Source organism: Stomoxys calcitrans, chromosome 3 (assembly GCF_963082655.1).
Source record: "Stomoxys calcitrans chromosome 3, idStoCalc2.1, whole genome shotgun sequence".
Taxonomy (NCBI): Eukaryota; Metazoa; Arthropoda; class Insecta; order Diptera; family Muscidae; genus Stomoxys; species Stomoxys calcitrans.
The window spans coordinates 160601960-160628515 of NC_081554.1; the positions used below are offsets into that span (position 1 = coordinate 160601960).

At 38.0% G+C, this 26556-nt stretch overlaps 1 protein-coding gene across 6 annotated transcripts in view; it reads left to right on the forward strand.

Annotated features, from left to right (window-relative positions):
• LOC106095360 (uncharacterized) overlaps positions 1-26556 on the forward strand; it is a 304255-nt gene that overhangs the window by 240538 nt on the left and 37161 nt on the right. For all 6 annotated transcript variants that reach the window (XM_059364218.1, XM_059364219.1, XM_059364220.1 and 3 more), the window contains 2 exons: positions 275-381; positions 15161-15257. In XM_059364218.1, coding sequence (XP_059220201.1) covers positions 275-381; positions 15161-15257 — 204 coding nt within the window. The remainder of the gene's footprint in view (positions 1-274; positions 382-15160; positions 15258-26556) is intronic.

A 26556-nucleotide genomic window follows, 5' to 3' on the forward strand; every position in this document is an offset into this window, starting at 1 on the left:
AATTAACACCAACCAATTTATTTAGCATTTTGCCATGCTCATTAGGCTGCCCAAACTCTTTATGTCCTTGCACAATTTACCACTCAAAATAACTCAATTAGAAAATCAGCCTGTAACGGTCATTCATAATGGGCTCGTAAATTTAAATTAATATTGCAAATAAAGCATTTTTCCCTCTTTTACAGCTTTTTGTCCTTCACTCTGAAGCCTTTATTTAATAAAAATTTTTATTTTTTTTCTCATTCGCCCTTTGCATTTCTTTCTTTCATTACAGCAATCACTGTTGGCAGGACGCATACCGGTAGCCTCGATGACGGGTCCAATTAAACGCGGCCTTTTATGGCAACAACGTGATCGTCTGTTTTCACGTTGGAAAGAAAGGTAGGTGGAAATGCGACTACACCTTAAATAGACTCTGAATAAATTTTGTAGATAACAAAAAAGGGGAGAGAGTGTGAAGATGTAGGGAAAAGGAAAAGTAGTGGAGAAACTTTACTGGTTGTACCAAGAGTTGCCAATAATAAAGTGATTTAATTTTTAAATTCACCACCGAAGGTTGGGGGTACATCCATTTTGTCATTCCGTTTGCTAAACATCGAAATATCCATTTCCGAACCTATAAAGTATATATATTCTTGATCGTCGTAAAAATCTAAGACGTTCAAGTCTAGTCTGTCCTTCCGTCTGTCTTATGAAATCACGTTACAGTCTTTAAAAATACAGATACTGAGCTGAAACCTTGCACAGATTCTTTTTTTGTCCATAGGCAGGTTAAGTTGGAAGATGGGCTATAACGGACTATATCTTGATATGGCCCCCTTATAGACCGATCCGCGGATTTATGATCTTAGGCTCATAAAAGCCACATTTATTATTCGATTTTGCTGAAATTTTGGACAGTGAGTTGCGTTAGGCCCTTCGATATCTTTCTTCATTTTGGCCCAGATCGGTTCACAGTTGGATATAGCTGCCATATAGACCGATCTCTGCATTTAAGGTTTTGGACCATTAAAGGCGTAATTATTTTCCGATTTCGCCGAAGTTTGGAACAGTGAGTTATGTTAAGCTCTTCGACATCTTTCTGCAATAACCTGATATAGGTTAGGTTAGGTTTAAGTGGCAGTCTGCCATTAGACTCACTTAGTCGTTTTCTTCTATTCTGATACCACAGGAACAGAAGAAGGAAGATGCTTTCTATTTCCTACCGTTAAACCATTCAGATCGCTTTAAAAAGTCCAATAACTTGCGAATATTCACATCCGCTAAATTAGACAGGTTCTTAAAGAAATGAGAACCTAAAGTGGAACTCCTTCTAACTGCTAGTGCGGGAAACACATACAAAAGGTGTTTTAAAGTCTCTTCTTCTTCGATGTCCTAATAGCTGCTGCAAAAGTCTTTGCCGGCAACCTTCAGTCTGTCAGCATGTTTTCCGTTTAGACAGTGACCTGTCATGAGTAGTAGCCCCTTCTTTATGACCATCTATCATTCGTTGCCCTTCTGGCCTGGTCCTGAAAACTTTGCTTACATGTCGCTAGAGGCATACCCACAGATTCTAGTATCCCTGGAATGTGTAAGGTAGTTCCTAGTCTCGCAAGCACGTCTGCTTTAGAATTCCCTGGGATATCTCTGTGGTCCGGCACACAGAACAGTGGTCGCTGCAATTTGGGTAGCCACAATGTCCAGAGGCATAAGATGTAGCATTAAATTCAGTGCATCAGATGGTGTCGTCCTCAGGTCAGACAAGTGCAGTATATACCCAATGCATGACACGCGGTCTCAAGCCCCAAATTTTGCTAATGGCTCTTTTGCTGGTGTATAGGGCAAGAGTGGCCTTTCTTGCCCTTTCCAAAATGTTGGATTTAAAGTTCAATTTCCTGTCCAGCAAAACAGCCAGATATTTTGCGCTTTCTGTAAATGGAACATTCTCTCCACTCAAGGAGACAGATTCTACTGTAGGCAACTTCTATCTCCTGCTGAAAAGAACTACTTCTGTCTTGCACGGATTTATACACAGACCTCTTTCGGTAGCGCACTTTGCTGTTGCGCGCAGAGCTTCCTGAAGTATATATCTTAGAGTGCTGGGAAACTTTCCGTTAACCGCAATTGCCACGTCATCAGCATGCGCGACAACTTTTATACCCCCTTCTTCCAGAGACAATAATATATTTTTAATGGCTATATTCCAAATTAGAGGAGACAGTACACCTCCTTGAGGAGTTCCTCTGCTGACCCATCTTTTCAGATCCACAGATCCCAAGCCTGCCGTAATACATCTATTAGTAAGTAAGTTATTAATAAACTTTCTTACGGTAGAATTGATGCCTAGAAACTCCAACTTCTTTATGATTGACGTCAGTTTTACATTATTGAAAGCACCTCCAATGTCAACCTGATAGAGCTTCCATATAAACCGATCTCCCGATTTGATTTCTTGAGCCCTTGGAAGCCTAAATTTTCATCTGATTTGGCTGAAATTTTGCATGTGGTATTTTTTTATGACTGCTAACAATTGTGCCAAACTACGGTATAAATTGGTCTATAACCTGATATAGCTCCCATATAAACCGATCTCCCGATTTGACTTCTTGAACTTCTGGAAGCCACCATTTCGATTGGCCTGAAATTTTGCACTTAGTATTCTTTTGTGACTTCCAACATCTGTGCTAATTACTGTCTAAATCGGACTATAACCTAATATAGCTCCCATATAAACCGATCTTTTTGACTTTTTGAACTCCTGGAAGCCACCATTTTTATCCGATTTGGCTGAAATTGAGCATGTAGTGCTTGTTAAAACCACTTGTCTAGCAAGTCAAGCTCTTGCAATTTGGCCAAAAAAGTTGAATATCATCTCACGGTAGCGCTCACCATTAACAGTTACTTTATGATTCGAATCATCTTTGAAGTAGTACGGTCCAATGATGCCACCAGACCATAAACCCCACCAAAACTATGAGTTTTCTGGATGCATTGGTAGTTCTTGCAATGCTTATGGCTGATCTTCACTCCAAAATCGACAATTCTGCTTATTTACGTACCCATTGAGCCAAAAATGAGCTTCGTCGCTCATTAAATTTCAACGCGATGAACTTTCTTAACAGAGCACGCATTTTGATAACAAAATTTCATAATTTGCAAGCTTTGTTTGTTTGTGAGACGATTCATTGTGAAAACATGAAACGTGTTCCCAAAACGATAATAGCTAACAAATCACCCTTTATTTTTATACCCTCCACCATAGGATGGAGGGGAATACTAATTTCGTCATTCTGTTACTCGTAATATTCGTCTGAGACCCCAAATATATAGTGCGAAATTCTAATCCGATTTGACTAAAATTTTGCACGACGTGTTTTGTTATGATATCCAACAATTGTGCCAAGTATGGTTCAAATCGGTCCATAACCTGATATAGCTCTCATATAAACCGATCTGGGGTTTTGACTTCTTGAGCTTCTAGAGGGCGCAATTCTTATCCGATTTGAATGAAATTTTGCAAGGCGTGTTTTGTTATGATATCCAACAATTGTGCCAGGTATGGTTCAAATCGTTCCATAACCTGATATAGCTGTCATATAAACCGATCTTGGGTCTTGACTTCTTGAGCTTCTAGAGGGCGCAATTCTTATCCGATTTGAATGAATTTTTTCACAAAGTATTTTGTTATGATATCCAACAACTGTGTCAAGTATGGTTTAAATCGGTTCGTAACCTGATATAGCTGGCATATAAACCAATCTGGGATCTTGACTTCTTGGGCCTCTAGAGGTCGCAATTATTATCCGATTTGCCTGAAATTTTGTACTACGGATCCTCTCATGACCATCAACATACGTGTTTATTATGATCTGAATCGGTCTATAGCCCGATACAGCTCCCATATAAATCGATCTCTCCATTTTACTTCTTAAGCCCCCACAGGCCGCAATTCTTATTCGAATTGGCTGACATTTTACACAGGTCTCCAACAAGTAATTTAATTGTGGTCCAAACCGGACCATATCTTGATATCGCTCTAATAGCAGAGCAAATCTTTTCTTATATCCTTTTTTGCCTAAGAAGAGATGCCGGGAAAAGAACTCGACAAATGCGATCCATGGTGGAGGGTATATAAGATTCGGCCCGGCCGAACTTAGCACGCCTTTGCTAGTTTTGTTTCTGGAAAATAAATTTTTCTGAAATTTTGACAAAAGTTTTTACAAAAAATGTTTAGTTTGATACAAGTTCTCGAACTTTTTATGAAAGTCTAATTGCTCTAAATTTTTAGAACAAAATGATTTCTCTATATTCGACAAAATTTTTTTTTTAATTTTTTGTATGTCTCAAAAACTTTTTCTGTATATTGGCAACCCTGCCCACATCCCAAGAGGTGGGAAAAAGGTTTTACATCTCTGTCCAAGGGGACAGGAATTATTTTTGTTTCCATTGAGCCATGCTGAGTTGTATGTTAATGTGTGCACATTTCGACGACTCTTGGCTGGCTGGCAGATAAGGGCCAAAGGTAGCTCACGGCATGTATTTCCATATTTTATTTTTCCATTCATTGCTAAAGTTTTTCGCATTTTTTTTTTTTTGCATTTACTCCCTCTTTCTTCATTTGGAAGCACTTTTCCGAATGGCTTTAGTCTTTTAATTGGTGACAAATAATTGACAGGTCAGCGAAGCTAGACTCTGCACTCCCTGCAAACCCAATTCTACTTTCCGTGGAGTTTTTGTTTTAAGGATCACCACTCAAGCTCATGTCTAGCGGCAGGATACAACATCATGTGTTGTCGTTCTTCATTTAAGTGAATTATTTTTTATGTTAAATAATTAACGAAGACAGAACAAAATGTTGTGACCAGCATATCATTGTACTCCAGTTTTTTCCCGGCTGCCATTTGCATGTTGACAACAAATCAGCAGGAAAAAAACTCCATTTTCGAAATTGATATAAATGGAAGTGTAATCGATTTGCTATCTGGCACTGGAATATTACAGCAATTCAGCTGGATATGAAGGTTAATGGCATTTGGTTTAAAGTTGAGGCGAATTGACATAAAAATTGTGTCAATTTAAAAGAAAAAAAAGACTCCCTAGCTATGTGGTGTGCCATTTTTCGTTACTTCAGAACATTTTTTTTTAATAATTTGCCATTTGCCACTGTGTCCCGGTTTAAACTTTTCGCAATGATTCAATTTCATAAATTTGGGTTTCAATTTAAAAATAATTTTTTCCGTTGCTTTTCTGATGCATTTGGTTTTATTTTTGGCACCATTCATTCATATATCCTCATTCATAAACACAAAAATTAAGAAAAGACCGCAAATCACTTGGTTTTGACAGAAGACAGCGATATGATGACTTTATTCAGAACGTCATAATTGCTTCCTGTTTGCCAAATGAAACCCAACCGAAAAAAATAAATACCCCACCAAATATATATGAATTTTTTTTTTTTTTTTGATAGCCAACAACAAAAGTTCTCAGTTGGAATTTAAAGATTACAAACACATGCTGTTGCCAACAATATGCCGCCATCGACGCCAGCGTTTCGCTGGGAGGGGGCGGGGGCCTCATCACTCATTAATCGAACATTTATAAGAACAACATTATATGGCAACAAATAAATTATTTAATAATTCACAAAAGCATTACGAGAAGGCCAATGGCTAGCCATTCATCCAACCATTTTGGTATTGGGCCGCTAAATGCCTTCCCAAAAGAAAAACAAACATTTTTAATGATTTCAAGCTTAATAAAGTTATTAATAGTTTCGGCTTTTTATTTTTTAATATTTATGGCAGTTGAATTAAGCCAGCACGTTCTTTGATACTTTGATATTATAGGCATACAAAAAAAATTAAGCTACGTATTTCGTATTTAAGACCTTTGGACAAGGGTAATTAAAAAAATTCCCAAATGTTGTTTAACAATGTAAATGGAAACAAAATTTGGTACCAGTAGTGTTGAAAACTACGAAAAACAAGTAAAAAGGCGTTAAGGTAGGCCGGGCCGAACTTTGGATACCCACCACCTCGGGTATATATGTAAACCACATTTCATCAAAATCCGGTGAAAAATGCATACCTTATGCCCCATAGCAGCTATATCGAAATATGTTCCGATATGGACCAAATACTTATAATGTCCCAGATTTCGGTCACATAGGACAATAAACATGCCTTTTATGGGCGCAAGACCTTAAATCCTGAGATCGGTCTATGTGGCAACTATATCCAAATATGAACCGATCTGTGCCATATTGCAGAAGTATGTCGAGGGGCTTAACTTAACTTACTGTCGCAAATTTCGTTGACATCGGACAATAAATGCCCCTTTTATGGGCCCAAAACCTTAAATAGAGAGATCGGTCTATATGGCAGCTATATCCAAATCTGAACCGATCTGAGCTAAATTAGCGAAGGATGTCGATGGGCCTTACAATATTCACTGTCCCGAATTTCATCAAAATCGGATAATAAATGCCCCTTTTATGGGCCCAAAACCTTAAATAGAGAGATCGGTCTATATGGCAGCTATATTCAAATCTGAACCGATCTGAGCTAAATTAGCGAAGGATGTCGATGGGCCTTACAATATTCACTGTCCCGAATTTCATCAAAATCGGATAATAAATGTGGCTTTTATGGGTCTAAGACCCTAAATCGGAGGATCGGTCTATATGGCAGCTATATTCAAATCTGGACCGATCTGGGCCAAATTGTAAAAAGATGTCAAACGGCCTAAGACAACTCACTGTCCCAAATTTCAGCAAAGTCGGATTATAAATGTGCCTTTTATTGGCCTAAGACCCTAAATCTGAGGATCGGTCTATATGGCAGCTATATCCAAATCTGGACCGATCTGAGCCAAATTAGAGAAGAATGCCGAAAAGCCAAACACAACTCACTGTACCAAATTTCGGCGACATCGGACAATAAATGCGCATTTTATGGGCCTAAGACCCTAAATCTGAGGATCGGTCTATATGGCAGCTATATCCAAATCTGAACCGATCTGGGTCAATTTAACGAAGGATGTCGAAGGGCCTAACACAACTCACTGTCCCAAATTTCAGCGAAATCGAATAATAAATGTGGCTTTTATGGGCCTTAGACCCTAAATCGGAGGATCGGTCTATATGGCAGCTATATCCAAACCTGGACCGATTTGAGCCAAATTGCATAAAAATGTCAAAGGTCCTAACAAAACTCACTGACCCAAATTTCGGCGTCATAGGACAATAAATGTGCCTTTTATGGGCCCAAAACCTTAAATCGAGAGATCGGTCTATATGGCAGCTATATCCAAATCTGAACCGATCTGGACCAAATTGAAGAAATATGTCAAAGGGCCTAACACAAGTCGCTGTCCCCAATTTCAGCAAAATCGGACAATAAATGTGCTTTTTATGGGCCTAAGACCCTAAATTGGAGGATCGGTCTATATGGCAGCTGTATCCAAATCTGGACCGATCGCCAAATTGAAGAAGGATATTGAAGGGCCTAGCACAACTCACTGTCCCAAATTTTAGCAAAATCGGGTAATAAATGTGGTTTTTATGGGCCTAAGACCCTAAATCGGCAGATCGGTCTATATGGCACCTATATCCAAATCTGGACTGATCTGAGCCAAATTGAAGAAGTATATCGAATTACCTAACACAACTCACTGTCCCGAATTTCAGCAAAATCGGTTAATATATGTGGGTTTTATTGGCCTAAGACCCTAAATCGTCGGATCGGTCTATATGAGGGCTATATCAGGATATAGTCCGATATAGTCCATCTACGAACTTAAGCTACTTATGGACAAAAATAGAATCTATGCAAAAATTCAGTTCAGTATCTCTATTTCTAAAGACTTTAGCGTGATTTTAACAGACAGACGGACGGACATGGCTAGATCGTCTTTGATTTTTACAATGATCAAGAATATATATTGGGTTGCCCGAAAAGTAATTGCGGATTTTTTAAAAGAAAGTAAATGCATTTTTAATAAAACTTAGAATGAACTTTAATCAAATATAAATTTTTTACACTTTTTTTCTAAAGCAAGCTAAAAGTTACAGCTGATAACTGACAGAAGAAAGAATGCAACTACAGAGTCACAAGCTGTGAAAAAATTTGTCAACGCCGACTATATGAAAAATCCGCAATTACTTTTTGGACAACCCAATACTTTATAGAGTCGGGAATGAATATTTCAATGTGTTACAAATGTAATGACAAAATGAATATAACCCTATCCTTCGGTGGTGAGTATAATGATAGCTAAATCGGATAGAACTGGTCCTTCAAGGTGTGCAATATGTCAAATCGAGGGATCCAAATAATTTTTGGTTTTGCCGTGTCCATCCATCTACCCGTCCGTCTACCAGTCCGTCTACCCATTGGTTAATCTGTCATAAGCGGTGACCAGTCATAACGCCCAACGGACATAAAACCCAAAGTTTTTTGGGCGGACATAACGCCCAAATTTTTTTAGGCCATATGTCCGCTTTACTGGATTTCATAACACCCAATTTTTGTTCGGTCGTTGTGACCTCCATACAGGCGGACATAGCGCCCAATTATAAAGATGACAGAAAGCCAAGGTTTGGTATTGTATATGTACTATATCGGTCCATCTTTGGTATAGCTCCCATATAAACCGATATCGGATCTTGACTTCTGGAGCCTCTAGAGAAGGTAATTCTTGATCGATATGGCTGAAATTTTGTACAACAACATCTTCAATGACCTAAAACACGTGCTAAATATAATCTGAATGGTTCCTAGCCTGATATAAATCAGCTTTCCGATTTTACTGCTTGATCGTCTATAGGCCTCAATACCTATTCTATGGTCTCCAACATCCAAACCTACTATCGGCCAATAATTTGATACAGCTCCAAGCAAAGCAATTGGAGCTGGTTCTTTGGTTGTCTAAAATTCTTTGGTTGTCTAAAAAGAGATACAGCTCCAAGCAAAGCAATTGGAGCTGGTTCTTTGGTTGTCTAAAATTCTTTGGTTGTCTAAAAAGAGATACCCTATATTCTCCAATTTCAACAGGATATTGTGCAGCTTAAGATTAGTTAAATTTTTAAATTACAAAAAAATGTATATATCTCTTTTTTATTTTCCTACCATCCTTTTATTATATGCAATGTTGCAATTCCCTATGCTATGCTCTCTTCAGTAGCTGCCCAGTATTCATTAAAGATGCTTTTGTGGTTTCGTCATTATATTTTTGCTTTCAATTATGCTTCATTAACTTCATTTTATCATCTGCTACTTAAACATCCCATGTTGTATAAAAAAAAAAACCAAACGATCAAAATGAATTGAAAAACAAAACAGGAATTTATCCTTGAAGGATATACTCACACGCACTCGCCACAGAAACTTTTCAACATGGACAAGAGATGAAAGCAACCACAAGCTATGTGCTCTAGACAATAATTTTATATTTTTGGACAACATGTTTAGCTGCAGTTTTTTTATTTTTTTTTTTTTTGGGAGGGAGGAGACAACAAAAGTTGATTTTATGCTTAACTAAAAATTGGAGCAATCCTTTGGAGTCTTGTTGAAGAAAATAAAAAACTAAAAAACAAGTAAAAGCGTGCTAAGTTCGGCCGGGCCGAATCTTATATACCCTCCACCATGGATCGCATTTGTCAAGTTCTTTTCCCGACATCTCTTCTTAGGCAAAAAAGTATATAAGAAAAGAGTTACTCTGCTATTAAAACGATATCAAGATATGGTCCGGTTCGGACCACAATTAAATTATTATTGGAGGCCTGTGTAAAATTTCAGCCAATTCGTTTAAGAATTGCGCCCATTGGGGCTCACGAAGTAAAATAGAGAGAACGATTTATATGGGATCTGTATCGGGCTATAGACCGATTCAGACCATAATAAACACGTTTGTTGATGGTCATGAGAGGATCCATCGTACAAAATTTCAGGCATATCGGATAATAATTGCGACCTCTAGGGGTCAAGAAGTCAAGATCCCAGATTGGTTTATATGGCAGCTATATCAGGTTATGAACCGATTTGAACCTTATTTGACCCAGTTGTTGAAAGTAAAAATAAAATACGTCATGCAAAATTTCAGCCAAATCGGATAGGAATTGCGCCCTCTAGAAGCTCAAGAAATCAAATCCCCAGATCTGTTTATATGACAGCTATATCAGTTTATGAACCGATTTGAACCATACTTGGCACAGTTGTTGGATATCATAACGAAATACTTCGTGCAAAAATTCATTCAAATCGGATAAGAATTGTGCCCTCTAGGGGGTCAAGAAGTCAAGACCCAAGATCGGTTTATATGGCAGCTATATCAGGTTATGGACCGATTTGAACCATACTCGGCACAGTTGTTGGGTATCACAACTAAACACGTCGTGCGAAATTCCATTCCAATCGGATAAGAATTGCGCACTCTAGAGGCTCAAAAAATCAAGACCCAAGATCGGTTTATATGGTAGCTATATCAGGTTATGGACCGATTTGAACCATACTTGGCACTGTTGTTGGATGTAATAAGAAAACACGTGGTGCAAAATTTCATTCCAATCGGATAAGAATTGCGCACTCTAGAGGCTCAAGAAGTCAAGACCCAAGATCGGTTTATATGGCAGCTATATCAGGTTATGGACCGATTTCAACCATACTTGGCACAGTTGTTGGATATCATAACAAAACACGTTGTGCAAAATTTCGTTCTGATCGGATAAGAATTGCGCACGCTAGAGGCTCAAGAAGTCAAGACCCAAGATCGGTTTATATGGCAGCTATATCAGGTTATGGACCGATTTGAACCATACTTGGCACTGTTGTTGGATGTAATAAGAAAACACGTGGTGCAAAATTTCATTCCAATCGGATAAGAATTGCGCACTCTAGAGGCTCAAGAAGTCAAGACCCAAGATCGGTTTATATGGCAGCTATATCAGGTTATGGACCGATTTGAACCATACTTGGCACAGTTGTTGGATATCATAACAAAACACGTTGTGCAAAATTTCATTCTGATCGGATAAGAATTGCGCACTCTACAGGCTCAAGAAGTCAAGACCCAAGATCGGTTTATATGGCAGCTATATCAAAACATGGACCGATATGGCCCATTTACAATACCAACCGACCTACACTAATAAGAAGTATTTGTGCAAAATTTCAAGCGGCTAGCTTTACTGCTTCGGAAGTTGGCGTGCTTTCGACAGACAGACGGACGGACGGACGGACGGACGGACGGACGGACGGACGGACGGACGGACGGACGGACGGACGGACGGACGGACGGACGGACAGACGGACGGACATGGCTAGATCGACATAAAATGTCACGACGATCAAGAATATATATAGTTTATGGGGTCTCAGACGAATATTTCGAGTAGTTACAAACAGAATGACGAAATTAGTATACCCCCCATCTTATGGTGGAGGGTATAAAAAACAACTAAAACACTTGCCAGGGTATGCCTCAGCAAAACCACAAAACTAAACAGAAGTCAATAGCTCTTCAGAGCAAAAAACTTTTTTTCCAAATTAAATGAAGGAGATGAGTTTTTTCTGTTTTTTTTAGTTTTTTTTTCACAACATGAAATAAAAGAACAAATCTTTGAAACTTGTTTCAGCACATGGTTTTAGATTTGTGTTTTTGGGTGTTAACATAATTTTGAAATTTTTCATTCATTTAATGATGCGCAGTAAATTGGTTTGAAATGTGGCTTTTATACCCAACGGCGGTTTTCTTCTGTTTGTTGGGTGCAGCCTCCAGTCATTTTGGTCTGGCTAGCTTATGGTGAAGACCTTTTTCATTCGTTTCTATTAAAACTTAAAAAAAAGAAACAAAATATATAAAAAAAAAAAATAAAAAACGCGCTATAATATCTTCTGCAGACCGACGGACTGGGATAGATGGACTTGGCATGTCAAGACAATCATGTGTATATATAAACTTTATAGGGTCTTAGATCAATATTCCGAAGAGTTTAAAATGGAATGACTAGAGTAGTATTTAGTATACCTCCCATCCTAAGATGGTAGGTACAACAAATTAAAGCGTGCTTAGTTCGACAGGGGCGAATCTTATATATCCTCCACCATTAATCGCATTTCTCAAATTCTTTGAATTACTTTTTCGAATATATATGACATCTATCAATATGTTGACCGGTATGGACCGTACTTTTAATGGCTGAAAAATAGAAAAATACCACCACCAAAATGTCAGGCAAATCTAGTAATAACTGAGATTGGGAGATATTTTTATATAGCAGCTGTATCAGGTTATGAACTGATATAGCTGCTTACTTGACACAGTAAGTGCAAGTCATACCAAAACGATATATGCAAATTTTCAGCCAAATTAGCTGCTAGAGACTTAAGAAGTCAAATCGGTAGATCAGGTTATTAACTCATTAAGACCATACTTTTTGAAAGTCTTACCAAAACGACATGTTCAAAATTTCAACCGAATTAGATAAGAATTGCGCCCCCTAGAGGCTCAAGAAGTCTAATAGGGAGATTGGTTTAATGCTTTACTTTATTTTGCCATTATAGAAAATTTATTCCTCTAGCCGAACGTAGAATAGATTCCCAAGCGCCTCGATCTTCTGCGCTTCTTCCCCAATTTCTGACACCAAGTTTCTAGATGTCGCTCTCTACTTGGTCACTCTATCAGAGTTTTGGTGTTCCCCTTTTGCGTTTTCTTTAATGGTCGCCTTCAAAAGACTCTTTTGCTGGAGCTGCTTCAGTGTTTTGGTCTTTCCCTTTTGCGTTTTCTTTTATGGCCGCCTTCAAAAGACTGCTTTGCTGACGCTGCTTCATCCATTCTGACAATATGCGACTACGATATCGTTGTCATACAGCTTGTGGTTCATACGACGCCTATATTCTCCATTAACGCAAACTGGTCCATATATTTTACGAAGGATTTTTCTTTCAAAAACTCCAAGTACTGTCTCCTCTGTTTCCATGCTTCAAATTTGTAGTTCCCAACTTTCTCCATTTTTCTTTATCTGCTCGTGTTTAAAGGCCTTTGTCGGAGTTGATATCATTCACTTTGTCTTATCTTCATTTACTGCCACACCCACTTTCGTTGATTCTCTTTCGACACTTTCAAAGGGTGCGACTCCTTCAGTATAGCCAAGTAGCGTATGTTCTCTTGCGAATAGTGTGCCATTCCTATTCACACCTGCATCTCGTATAATCTTCTCCAGCAGGATATTCCAGGGATCACACGATGGGCTATCTCCCTGTCGGAGAGGATCTGTCCTATTTTTACTGAGGAGCGTATATCAACAAGCATCATCCTGCAAAGTCGTATCACTTTTGAAGGGATACCAAACTCAGACAAGGCCTGAAATGTCTGTGAACGCATAAGGCTGTCAAAGGCGATTTCGTAGTAGGTGTTGATTTGTCCTTCTCGGGTCTTTTCCAGTATTTGGCCCAGTGTAAATATCTGGTCTACGGTGGATTTACCAGGTCCAAAGCCACACTGATGGAGCCCAATTATTTCGTTGACCTTAGACTTTAATCTTTCACAAAGTACGCTCGATAGTACATGCGATGGGGAGGAGGCTTATTCCTCTCTAGTTGACACATACCATCTCGTCCCCTTTCTTATGCACGGCACAAAATATGCTAAGGTTACAATCTTCGGGTAAGCGTTCTTCTAACCAAATTGCGCAGATGAGCTGATACAGACACCTAATCAACGTGTCGCCTCAGGACTTAAACATTTCAGCTGGCAATCCATCGCCTCCTGCTGCTGTCACCTGCAGTTAACAGATTTCATTCTTTGTCTCTGCAAGGGGGATGTGCCTGTACCAAAGCCATCGGTTTAATGTTTAATTCTTTGGAAGAATTCTAGGCCTTCATTCTGACTCCTGAACATTTGGATTCGCTCACACTCACGTCTTTCAATTTCCTTCTTCTTGCGGAAGAGACGTTTCTCCTTTCTTCTCTTCTACCGATTCCTCTCCTTCATCTAGCGCTGGGGACTTGACATCTTGAGCTTCTAGAGAGCGCAATTCCTATCCGATTTGGCTGAAATTTTGCATGACGTATTTTATTCTTACTTTCAACAACTGTGTCAATTAAGATTCAAATCGGTTCATAACCTGATATAGCTGCCATATAAACCGATCTGGGATCTTGACTTCTTGTGCCTCTAGAAGTCGCAATTATTATCCGATTTGCCTGAAATTTTGTACGACGGATTCTCTCATGACCATCAACATACGTGTTTATTATGGTCTGAATCGGTCTTTAGCCCGATACAGCTCCCATAGAAATCAATCTCTCTATTTTACTTCTTGAGCCCCCACAGGGCGCAATTCTTATTCGAATTGGCTGACATTTTACACAGGTCTCCAACATATAATTTAATTGTGGTCCAAACCGGATCATATCTTGATATTGCTCTAATAGCAGAGCAAATCTTTTCTTATATCCTTTTTTGCCCTAGAAGAGATGCTGGGAAAAGAACTCGACAAATGCGATCCATGCTGGAGGGTATATAATATTCGGCCCGGCCGAATAGTACGCTTTTACTTGTTTTATTTTAAAAGGCCGTTTTGTCACATTTCGCCTTATGCTAGGACGCGCTAGCCTTGTTTATCAGTTGCATATCTTTGGCCAAATTTATTGCCATAATCCTAAAATTAAGGACAAAATCTTTAAGTTAGAGTAAACTTTTTTTGAGTATTTAATAAAAATTAAAGAGGCTCTTATTTGAAAGCCTTAAAGATGCAAACTTTAACTATGGTTCAGTTGTATTGCTTCAAGGTCAAATTCCTAACTTTCAACGATATTTTAACCTTAATTTTAGGTTATTATCGTTAATAACAAGACGCAAAGTTAAGGATTTGTTAACCTACCATTTACAATAAAAAATTCTTATTATAAAGGAAAATATTTTTCACCAAAGGGAATGATTCCTTAAAAAGTTGGAAAATTTATCATCTTTAAATTAAGTTTGGTTTTGCTCGAATCTTTAAAATTAGGACAAACATTTTTTCAATGTATGGTGGAGGGTATAAAAAGACAAAATTTCATCATCATAAGTAATGAAACTCTCCCTTTTTCCTCAAATTATTTTTTTTTAATTATTTAACACCTTTAACACATTTGACACATTTTTCATATTTTCCTCATATCTTTTTATTCTCTTGCAGATATTTTGTTTTGACACGTGACTATCTGCATTGTTTTAAAAGGGCATCAGGATCAGCCAATGAACGTGCCTCTGACATGGGACAATTTATATTTAAGGTAAGTTCTTAAACACAATAACAAAAAACCTCCAAAGAGCATTGACTTAAGCCATGAATGGTCTCAGTTTAAGCAAGAAAACCCACAAGAAATCACGAGGAAAAGAAAAATCTCCATGAAGAAAGTTCAAGTAAAGAATAAGTCATAAAGAATGCCTTTAAAGATGATTATCGCTTTGGTGTTTTTTTTTTTGTATTGTATTCTGTAGCCTTTGTATTCACATATATAACGTGATTAATCTGTAAATGAACTGAAACACGAATACGCTTTCAAGTGAGAGAATGACAGCAGAAGAAAATTCTTAAGCAACCACAGTGATTTGAAGAATAATATCAACATAGTCGGTAACAAGTGGCGTAGCGATAAGGAAGTTAGGGGTAAATTATAATAGCTTTAGAAATTTAAAATTTTTTTAAAATTTCTTAAAATAGATTTATTTCGTCATTGTTTGGCCTGCTAGAGGCCATATACCTACAAAAAAACTGACGTTTTTAATGCTATAATTATTACATTTTTCAATATTTCGATACATCATTGATAATCATCTTCAGGGAGAGGCAGGTATGTTTGACGCTAGACCTACCTTTCCCTGAAGATGATCATCGAAGGTATACCGAAATATTGAAAAATTTATAATTATAACAATTAAAGCAAAAACTTATTTTTCATAGATATATGATCTCTAATCTGACAAAAAGCCATGAATAAAAGTTCAAAGAATACTTTTTTGTAAGCTCTTCTAAAGGAAATTAAATGGAAAATTTTCAATAAGAATTTGCTTGAAAAAATTTTGTTCTTCATAAACCTTGCTTTCATGAACCTTTGGAGGACACCGTAGCGCAGAGGTTAGCATGTCCGCATATGTCACTGAATGCCTGGGTTCGAATCCTGGCGTGACCATCAGAAAAAATTTTCAGCGGTGGTTTCCCCCTCCTAATTCTGGCAACATTTGTGTGGTACTATGCCATGTAAAACTTCTCTCCAAAGAGGTGTCGCATTGCGGCACGCCGTTCGGACTCGGACCCTTATCATTTAGCTTAAACTTGAATCGGACTGCCCTCATTGATATGTGAGAAGTTTACCGCTGTTCCTTAGTGGAATGTTAATGGGCAAAATTTTGGATTTTGCATAAACCTTATCAAAATAGGAGAATTTTAAATAATGAGAGAAAGTAAACAATTTTCATTCATACGCCCCTGTTAAATCATCATCGTGATGAATGCAGTGGTAACGTCATCATTGAAAATTGCATTGCATTTGAAGATGATTTACGATTGTGTAACTGCTGCGTGTTATTTTTGGTCTTCTTTCGTTTTTTCTTACCCATTTCTTGGGTAAATTGCTTAGGACTTGCCTCCAACATTAAATTCTTCTTTATTTCCCTTCCCATCATCATTATCATCATCATCATCATCATCGTTATGTGGAGTTCCCTTAGCATCTTCATGTGGAGTTCCAACGCTCAATCTCAACAACATTGCCATTAAATTACAATTCATTCATCTTTTGACTTTTTCTTATGAAGTTTTAGTTTGCCTCTGCTTGCCTCAAATTTATGGCAGGTTTGGTGTGAGGTGAACTGAAATTCTTGTATTTTAGGTATAAAAGGCAGTAAGTCATTGGTTTTAGTGCCACATTTAGCTTTTGGGGGGTATGACTGCATTCATTGGTGTGTGGCAAATGCATTGTGGCAATCATGAAAAAGACCAAGTTTTTCATGGGATTTATTTAAGAAAAAAAATTAAAATTGTATTTTATTGGGTATTTCCCATATGAATGGTTAAAAGGAAATTAAAGTTTGAGCAACCAGTCCAAATGTTTGCGTGTTTAAGGCGCCTAAAACTAAGCAGAAATAGAAAAAAATGCGATTACAATACATTGAACACTCATTTTAAGTAATAATCCATGTCGGAATTCACAAACAACATGAGGGTTCATTTCATAATTTAATTTGGTTACCCTACACAATAAGGTGGAGGGTTTAGGAAGTCACCTCGTTTGTAACACATCATATGTATCGAGGCCACCGTAGCGCAGAGTTTGGCATGTCCGCCTATGACGCTGAACGACTTGGTTCGTATCCTGGCGAGACCATCAGAAACAATTTTAAGCGGTGGTTTTCCCCTTCTAATGCTGGCAACATTTGTACTACTAGCTGAACCCGGCCCGCTCCACTGCGCCTCAGACACTTAACTATGAAAAAATATCAGCAACGTGCTCTACTCTCAAATATCATTTATTTAAGCCTCATATTCATTGGTTTAAAGGAAGTTTATGGGATGAGGCGTTCCCCAAGCAATTGGCCCTCAAATTGGATATCAAACTCGTTTTCTAATCTCAAAAACCTTTAATTTGAGCCCCATATATCCATGGTCGGTAAGCTTGTCCTCTCTGGGGGAGGGACGGTCCACAAATACTTGGTCCCACATTTGGATATCAGATTCGTATTCTACTCCCAAACACCTTTGACTTGAGCCCCATATTGCCATTGCAAGTAAATAAGTCCTGTTGGGGAGAGAGGGGGTGTGTTGCGGAAAAAACTATCGACATCGTGTTCCACTCTCTTTGAGCACAAAATTGTCTTACGTCCAATTGGGGGTTGTTATGGGGGCGGATATCCCCTAGACAGTTCGTCCCTAATGTTGATATCAGATTCATGCTCTACTCCCAAATATCTTTCATTTGAGCCCCATATTTTCATAGTCGGCAAAAATGTCAGGTTTAGAGGGGTGTTTTGAGAATGGTACGGCCGCTGAGTGGCTTGGCACTGAATATGTATATCAGATTCGTGTTCTACTCGAAAATACCTTTTATTTGAGCCGCATGGGTGGTCCCCCAAATACTTGGTCCCACAATTGAATATCGGTTACTTATCTACTCTCAAATACTTTTCATTTGAGTCCCATATTGTTGTGATTGGCCTATAAATGTATTTCGTGGGCTTTGGGGGTGGGGTGGCCCCTGTGGTATCCCATCCGAAACTCGGATACCAAATTTTTGGTTTTAGGTTACTAAAAATGAGCATACAAAATTTCACTTGCTTCGCGCCACCTTTTGAGTATGATATATGGTAAGAGAGAGAGGCCGCAACCCTTCAGATATGAAAAAATGTAGCACCCTATTTTCACCACGTGATGATTGTGGACCATCTGTGAAAATTTCAAGAAAGTTGGTTTAGCTGTTTTTGGGTCTATACTGAAAGGAAAATGACGATAATTTTCCAAAACCGCCTGGTATTATTTTATTCACGTCATTGACAGAGATTTTTAATACCATGTGGTATCATTTCAATACCAGATGTCGTCGCATCAGAAGTGTTGTTGAGCTTTGTACTTAAAATATTGACGCCATTATAACATATTTGTTAAATAAATAAAAAAAAATGTTTGAATGCAATTTGAGTGCGTAAATTGGTATGAAAACCAATACCAGTTCGGTAATAAGGCCAGTACCAAATGGTACTAATCGTTTTATGTTTCATCCATATCACCCGGTATTGTTTTTCTACCATACTATGTTGCTTTACTGTCAATACCGTATGGTACTGAAATGAGCACGTATGGTATTGAAATGAGCACGTTAGGTATCAACTTTTCTCTGGGTGTATACGGAACAGAGAAACAAACAAACACAAATTGACTTTGATATTTATACTAGCTATACTCGGCCGCCTCTGCTGCACCTTCATTTGCACCACGCAAAAATAAGTTTCTTACTTACTAACCTATATATATTTTATTCACATCATTGGCAAAGATTTTTAATACCATTTGGTATCATTTCAATACCAGACAAGGGAGGCTATTAAGACTTAACGGTGTCACATTTGTGTTCTTGTCGTCGCGCCAGAAGTGTTGTTGAGCTTTGACTTAAAATATTGAAGCCATTGTAACATATTTGTTAAATAAATAAAAAAAAATTTAATGCAATTTGAGTGCGTAAATTGGTATTAAAACCAATACCAGTTCGGTAATAAGGCCAGTATCAAATGGTACTAATCGTGTTATGTTTCATCCATATCACCCGGTATTGTTTTTCTACCATACTATGTTGCTTTACTATCAATACCGGGTGTCTACGGAACAGACAAACTGGGTGTATACGGAACAGACAAACAAACAAATACAAATTGTCTTTTATATTTATACTAGCTGTACTCGGCCGCCTCTGCTGCACCTTCATTTGCACCACGCAAAAATTGGTTTCTTACTTACTAACTTATGTATCTCCCCAGCACAATTTGTTTTACTACCAAATTCCTTTTATTGAATCCCATATCGCCATGAATGACAAATATTCACATTTTGGATGGTGTTTTGAACCTCATTTTTAATACCATATTCGTAATCTTCTCCCGTAAAGCTTTAATTTGAGTCCCATAATCGTCGTGATGGTCTAATATGCCCACTTGGGACGATTTTGGTTGTGGAACGGGCCACTTGCAATTACACCCAATTTTTAATATACGATAAACACATTCGTACTTTACTCTCAAATACCTTTCATTGGAGTCCCATATCGTCCCGATCGATGCACTTTTGATTTTGGGCGGTACTTTTGATGCGGTTTTGGGCTTGGGCTAGCACCGTAGGTACTTGTATTGAATTTTTGACATCATTTTCGTATTCCACTCCCGAATACCTTTCATTTGAGTCCCATATTATCCCGATGGGTCCACTTTGATTTTGGGCGGTTTTAGGCTTGGGACGGCTCTCAAGATACTTGGATCGATTTTTTAATATCATATTCATACTCTACTCTCAAATACCTTTCATTGGGGTCCTAAATTGTCCCGATCGGCGTGCTTTTTATTTTGCGCGGTACTATTGGGGCGACGCCCTAGGTACTTGGATCCAATTTTTGACACCATATTCGTATTCTACTCCCGAAAACCTTTTATTTGAATCCCATATTGTCACGATCGGTCTACTTTGATTTTTAGCTGTAACTTTGGGGTAGTTTTGGGTTTGGGACGGCTCTCTGGGTACTTGGATCCAATTTTAAATATTATATTCCTACTCTATGTCATAATCATACTCGGTCCACTTTTGGTTTTGGGCGCTACTTTTGGGCCCGGGGCTGCTTTTTAGGTACTTGGACCCAATTTTTAATAACATTCTCCCAAATACCTATCATTTGAGTGCCACATTGTCTCAATCGGTAAATATGTCCTGCTGGTTGGTTTTGGGAGGCCCCTCAGACACTAAGAAATACATTTTGATGTCAGATTTGTATTCTATTGTACTTTTAAATACCTTTCATTCGAAATCTCTATTGCCCAAAGCCCAGAGTAAAACTGTCCTGTTGAGTGGTGTCTTTAGGGGTGGGGGACCCACCAACACTTAGTGTGACATTTTTTGCAAAGTTCGTACTCTACTCTTAAATACCTTTCATTTTATACCCATATTGGGGACCCCCCGACACTTAGTGTGACATTTTTATGCCAAGTTCGTACTCTACTCTTAAATACCTTTCATTTTATACCCATATTGTCCTAATCGGTAAATTTGTCCGTTCGGGTGGATTTTGGGATGGGGCGTCCCTGCAGGTTATTCGACCCCAACATTTTATACCAGTTTCGTGTTTATGGGGTACCAACTGCTAACTTTCGCCTAAATCGGTGTACCCATCTCCGAGATCTGGCGTTTTTAAAAATGGCGGTAAGACGGAGGGTCCGCCCCCTTACTGCAATAATTTAATTTGTTAAGTATACCAATCGGCTTAGAACCACCTCCTGGTTCGATTTAGATATGTCCGTCGGTCCGTCCGTCTGTCTGTCCATATATTTTTGCAATCTGTACCTTAGTCACATTTGATGTCCGGCTGTCACAAACTTTTGCACAAGTCACTTTTTTGGTCCAAGGACGAACGCAATTGATTTTTAACAAAATCGGTTCAGATTTAGATATAACTCCCTTCCTTACTATATGGACTTTTAAGGCTATAGAGGCCACAATTTTAGACCGATCTTTATAAAATTTTGCAAGAGATGTTTAATTTGACGTCCTAATACGTGTGCAAGATATCATAAAAATCGGTTCAGATTTAGACATAGCTCCCATATATATCTTTCATCCGATATGGTCCTTGAAGATTTTAGAAGCCGCAATTTTAGTCCGATCTTTATAAAATTTTGCATGAGATGTTTTATTTGACGTCCCAATACGTGTTCAAAATTTCATAAAAATCGGTTTAGATTTAGACATAGCTCCAACATATATATCTTCCATCCGATATGGTCTTTTAAGGCTGTAGAATCCACATTTTTGGTATTACATTGTCTGTTCCGCCCGACTTTTGCCTTTTCTTACTGGTTAATATAAAGAAAAAGATTTTAAGCGCCTAGCTTTACTCGTTCGAAAGTTAGCGTGCTTTTGCCAGACAGACGAAGGGACATGACTAAATCGATTTAAAATATCAAGACTATCAAGAATAAATTTTATTGGGTCTCAGATCAATGTGTTACAAACGTAATGACGAAATAAGTACACCACCAATCTTTAATGGAGGGTATAAAAAGACGGACAGACAGATTGTTGACAGTGTAAAATGGACAAACAGATGAATTGGCTGGTAAACGGAAAGACAATCAGATGGATGTCCTGGAGGTTGGTAGAATGGAAAATGAAATGAAAAGAAGAGGGTAGACAGACAAATTGGCTTGACAGAGAGACAGATGGATGGCTTGACAGAGAGACAGATGGTCAGCTAGTAGACAGAAAGGAAGAGGTACAGATCTATAGAAGGATAGTTGAATAAAAGTACAGATAAATGGTTGAAGGAAGAATATTCGGACTACGATAATGGATTTAAGACATTCTTATTTTTCCACCATTGTTATACCCACCACGAAGGATAGGGGTATATTAATTTTGTCATTCCGTTTGCAACAAATCGAAATATCAATTTCCGACCCTATAAAGTATATATTCTTGATCAGCGTAAAAATCTAAGACGATCTAGACATGTCCGTCCGTCTGTCTGTTGAAATAACGCTACAGTCTTCAAAATTAGAAATATTGAGCTAAAACTTTACACAGATTCTTTTTTTGTTCATAAGCAGGTTAAGTTCCAAGATGGGCTATATCGGACAATATCTTGATATAGCCCCCATATAGACCGATCCGCCGATTTAGGGGTTTAGGCCCATAAAACCCACATTCATTATCCAATTTTACCAAAATTTGAGACAGTGAATTGTGTTAGGGCCTTCGACATCCTCCTTCAATTTGGCTCAGATAGGTCCAGATTTGGATATAGCCCCCATTTAGACTGATCCGCCGATTTAGGGTTTTAGGCCCATAAAACCCACATTCAATTTGGCTGAGATCGGTGCAGATTTGGATAGAGCTGCCATATAGACCGATCCTCCGATTTAGGCTCTTAGGCCTATAAAAGTCACATTTTTTATCCGATTTTGCTGAAATTTGGGACAGTGAGTTGTGTTAGACCCTTCAACACCCTTCGTTAATTTGGCTCAGATTGGTTCAGATTTGGATATAGCTGCCACATAGACCGATCCTCCGATTTAGGGTCTTAGACCCATAAAAGCCATATTCATTATCCGATTTTGTTGAAATTTGGGACAGTAAGTTATCTTAGGTCCTTTCACATCTCTTTTCAATTTGGCCCTGATCGGATCAGATTTGAATATAGCTGCCATATAGACCGATCCCTCGATTTAAGCTTTTAGGTCCATAAAAGGCGCATTTATTGTCCGATGTCGCCGAAATTTGGGACAGTGAGTTAAGTTGAACCCCTTGACATACTTCAGCATTATGTCACAGATCGGTCCAGGTTTGGATATAGCTGTCATATAGACCGATCTCTCGGTTTTAGGTTGTGGGGCTGTAAAAAGCGCATTTATTGTCCTATGTCGCCACAATTTGGGACAGTAAGTTGTGTTAGGCTATTCGACGTCCTTCTTCAATTTCACTCAGATCGGTTCAGATTTGGATATAGCTGCCATATAGACCGATCTCTCGATTTAAGGTTTTGGGCCCATAAAAGGCGCATTTATTGTCCCATGTTGCCAAAATTTGGGACAGAGAGTTAAGTTAAGCCCCTCCACATACTTTTGCAATTTGGTCTGGATCGATCAAGATTTGCATATAGCTGCCATATAGACCGATATCTCGATTTAAAGTCTTGGCCACATAAAAGGCGCATGTATAATCTGATTTCACTAAAATTTGACACAGTGACTTATGTTTGGCTTTTCGACATCCGTGTCGTTTATTTTAAATTTACTTAAAAGAGCACTATTTTGTTATACACAATTGAACAATGACTTGTACTTGTTAGTATTTGGTCCAAATCGGATCATATTTCGATATAACTGCTTTAAGACATTAGGTATGCAATTTTCAACGGATTTTGATGAAAGGTGGTTTACATACATACCCGAGGTGGTGGGTATCCAAAGGTCGGCCCGGCCGAATTTAACGCCTTTTTACTTGTTTTCTTTGACCTTCTAACTTTCCTTAATATACTCGCATTCTTAAAACATATTTCTTCTTTGGTCATCCTTACTCAAGGTCGTTTTTCTCATTTTCTGGCATTAATAATTTACTGCTGTTCGAAGACACGAAAATCATTACTGACGATAATCTATACACAAATTAAGAAATTTATAAATAAAAATAAATTCGACAAGATATGATTTATTTCAAAATAAAGAATTTTCTTTGCCAGATCCCTATGGGAACATTGCACACAAAAAATTCTCTTTGCCAGTGGGAAAATTTCACACTAAATTCGATGCCTTTGTCTCACCCCTATTCTATACGTTTTGTATATAAATAAAGTGTTCTATTGTGAATCCCACATACCTTTCACTCTGAAATATGCCTTCCTCAATCAATCTCTTAGCTTTAATTCATTAAAATTTTGATTTTTTTTTTTTGAAATATTTCTAAGAGAAAATCTTTGCAAAATTTTCTTTGGCATATGGCCAATAACGAAATTTTGTTTATGATAATCACCCTGGCATGTTTAATGTTAAATTCAAAAATGTAATAAGACAATAACAAATATTATTGTGAACAATTTTTCCCACAGGAATGAATCTTTTGCAATGAAAGACCCTAAAATCAAGCAGTTGTTTAAATAATGAAAATATACAAAAACGCAAAATATTTATAGCGACAATAAGAGGGACTACACAACAAAATACCGTTTGTTTGATCAAAATTTGAATTAGTAAGGCAAGTCATTGAATTTTTCGAAAAAGCGAAATGAGTAACCAATACAGAAAAAAAAACAAAACAAATTGAAAAAACCACAAATTGATTGATATAAACACTTTGCGCCCTGAAGACAATTCGTTTTGTGGGGAATAATGATATCAGTGGTCTGTGCCTTCCCAGAAAAAATATGTGTTAATTTTTATATTTCATGGAAAGAAAAAAACCAAAAAGAAAAAAAAAAACACTATTGATGCTGATTAATTTCCGCCTGATGGTAAAGTTTTTGGTTTTTGTTTGTTGTTTTTTTTATTATTTGGAAGCCTAAAAGCAATAAATAAAAATCATAAAACCACTTGAGGTCATCTCATATAAATATTTACATAATATTATTTGCATTGTCTATTGATAGATGTGCGGTGGCAAAGAAAGTTTGGTGGTCATACAAATTGGGGGGATATATGTGAATAACTCAAATTAAAACAAGTTATAGTCCGATTCGCGGCTCAAGAAGCAAAATCGGGAGACCGGTTTATATGGTTGCTGTATCAAGCTATAGATCAATTCAAACCATATTGCACACGTATGTTGAAAGCCTTGGAAGAAGCCGTTGTACAAAATGTCAGCCAAATCGGGTTATAATTGCGCTCTCTAGAGGCTCAAGAAGTCAATATCCCAGATCGGTTTATATGGCAGCAATATCTGGTTATGTTCCGATTTGCGCCATACTCATCACAGTTTTTGGACGTCATATCAAAACACCTCATGCAAAATTTCAGCCAATTCGGGTGAGAATTGCGCCCTCCAGCGGCTAAAGAAGTCAAGATCCTAGATCGGTTTATATGGCAGCTATATCAGGTTATGGACCGATTTCAACCATTCTTAATACAGTTGTTGGAAGTCATAACAAAACACCTCATGCAAAATTTCAGCTAAATCGGATAACAATTGTGCCCTCTAGTGGCTCGAGAAGTCAAGACCCCAGATCAGTTTATATGGCAGCTGTATCAGATTATGGACCGATTTGCACCATACACAGCACAGTTATTGGAAGTCATAACAAACCACTTCATGCAAAATTTCAGCCAAATCGAATAATAATTGCGCCCTCAAGTGGCTCAAGAAGTCAAGATCGCAGATCGGTTTATATGGCAGCTATATCAGATTATGGACCGATTTGAATTATTCTTAACACAGTTGTTGAAAGTCATAACAAAACACGTCGTGCAAAATTTCAGCCATATCGGATACGAATTGCGCACTCTAGACGCTCAAGAAGTCAAGACCCCAGATAGGTTTATATGGCAGCTATATCAGGTTATGGACCGATTTCAACCATACTCAGCAGAGTTGTAAGAAGTCATAATAAAAAACCACATACTAAATTTCAGCCGAATCGGATAAGAATTGTGCCCTCTAGGCTCAAGCAGTCAAGATCCCAGAGCGGTTTATATGGCGGCTATATGAAAACGTAGACCGATATAGCCCATTTACAATCCCAACCGACCTACACTAATAACAAGAATTTATGCAAAATTTCAAGTGGCTAGCTCTACTCCTTCGAAAGTTAGCGTGCTTTCGACAGACAGACGAACGGACGGATGGACAGACGGACCTGGCTAGATCGACTTAAAATGACATGACGATCAAGAATATATATACTTTATGGGGTCTTAAGCGCATATTTCGAGGTGTTACAAACAGAATGACGAAATTAGTATACCCCCATCCTATGGTGGAGGGTATAAAAAGCTTTTATGGGCTTCAGACCCATTATCGGGAGATGGGTCTGTATGGCCGCTATATCTAAATATAGTCCGATCTGAACCATATTTCAGTAAGATGTCGGGAGATCCAAAATTACTCACTCTCATAAATTCCAGGGAAATCGGATAAAAAGTAAAGCTTTTATGGGCTTCAGACCCTTTATCGGGTGATCAGCTATATCATAATATAGTCCGATCAGATCCATATTCGGGTCCATTGTTGTGAGGCCTTAACCTACGTACTGTTTGAAATTTCAGCGAAATCGGATAAAAAGTAAAGCTTTTATGGGCTTCAGACCCATTATCGGGAGATCGGCCTATGTGGCAGCTACATCTAAATTAATTCCG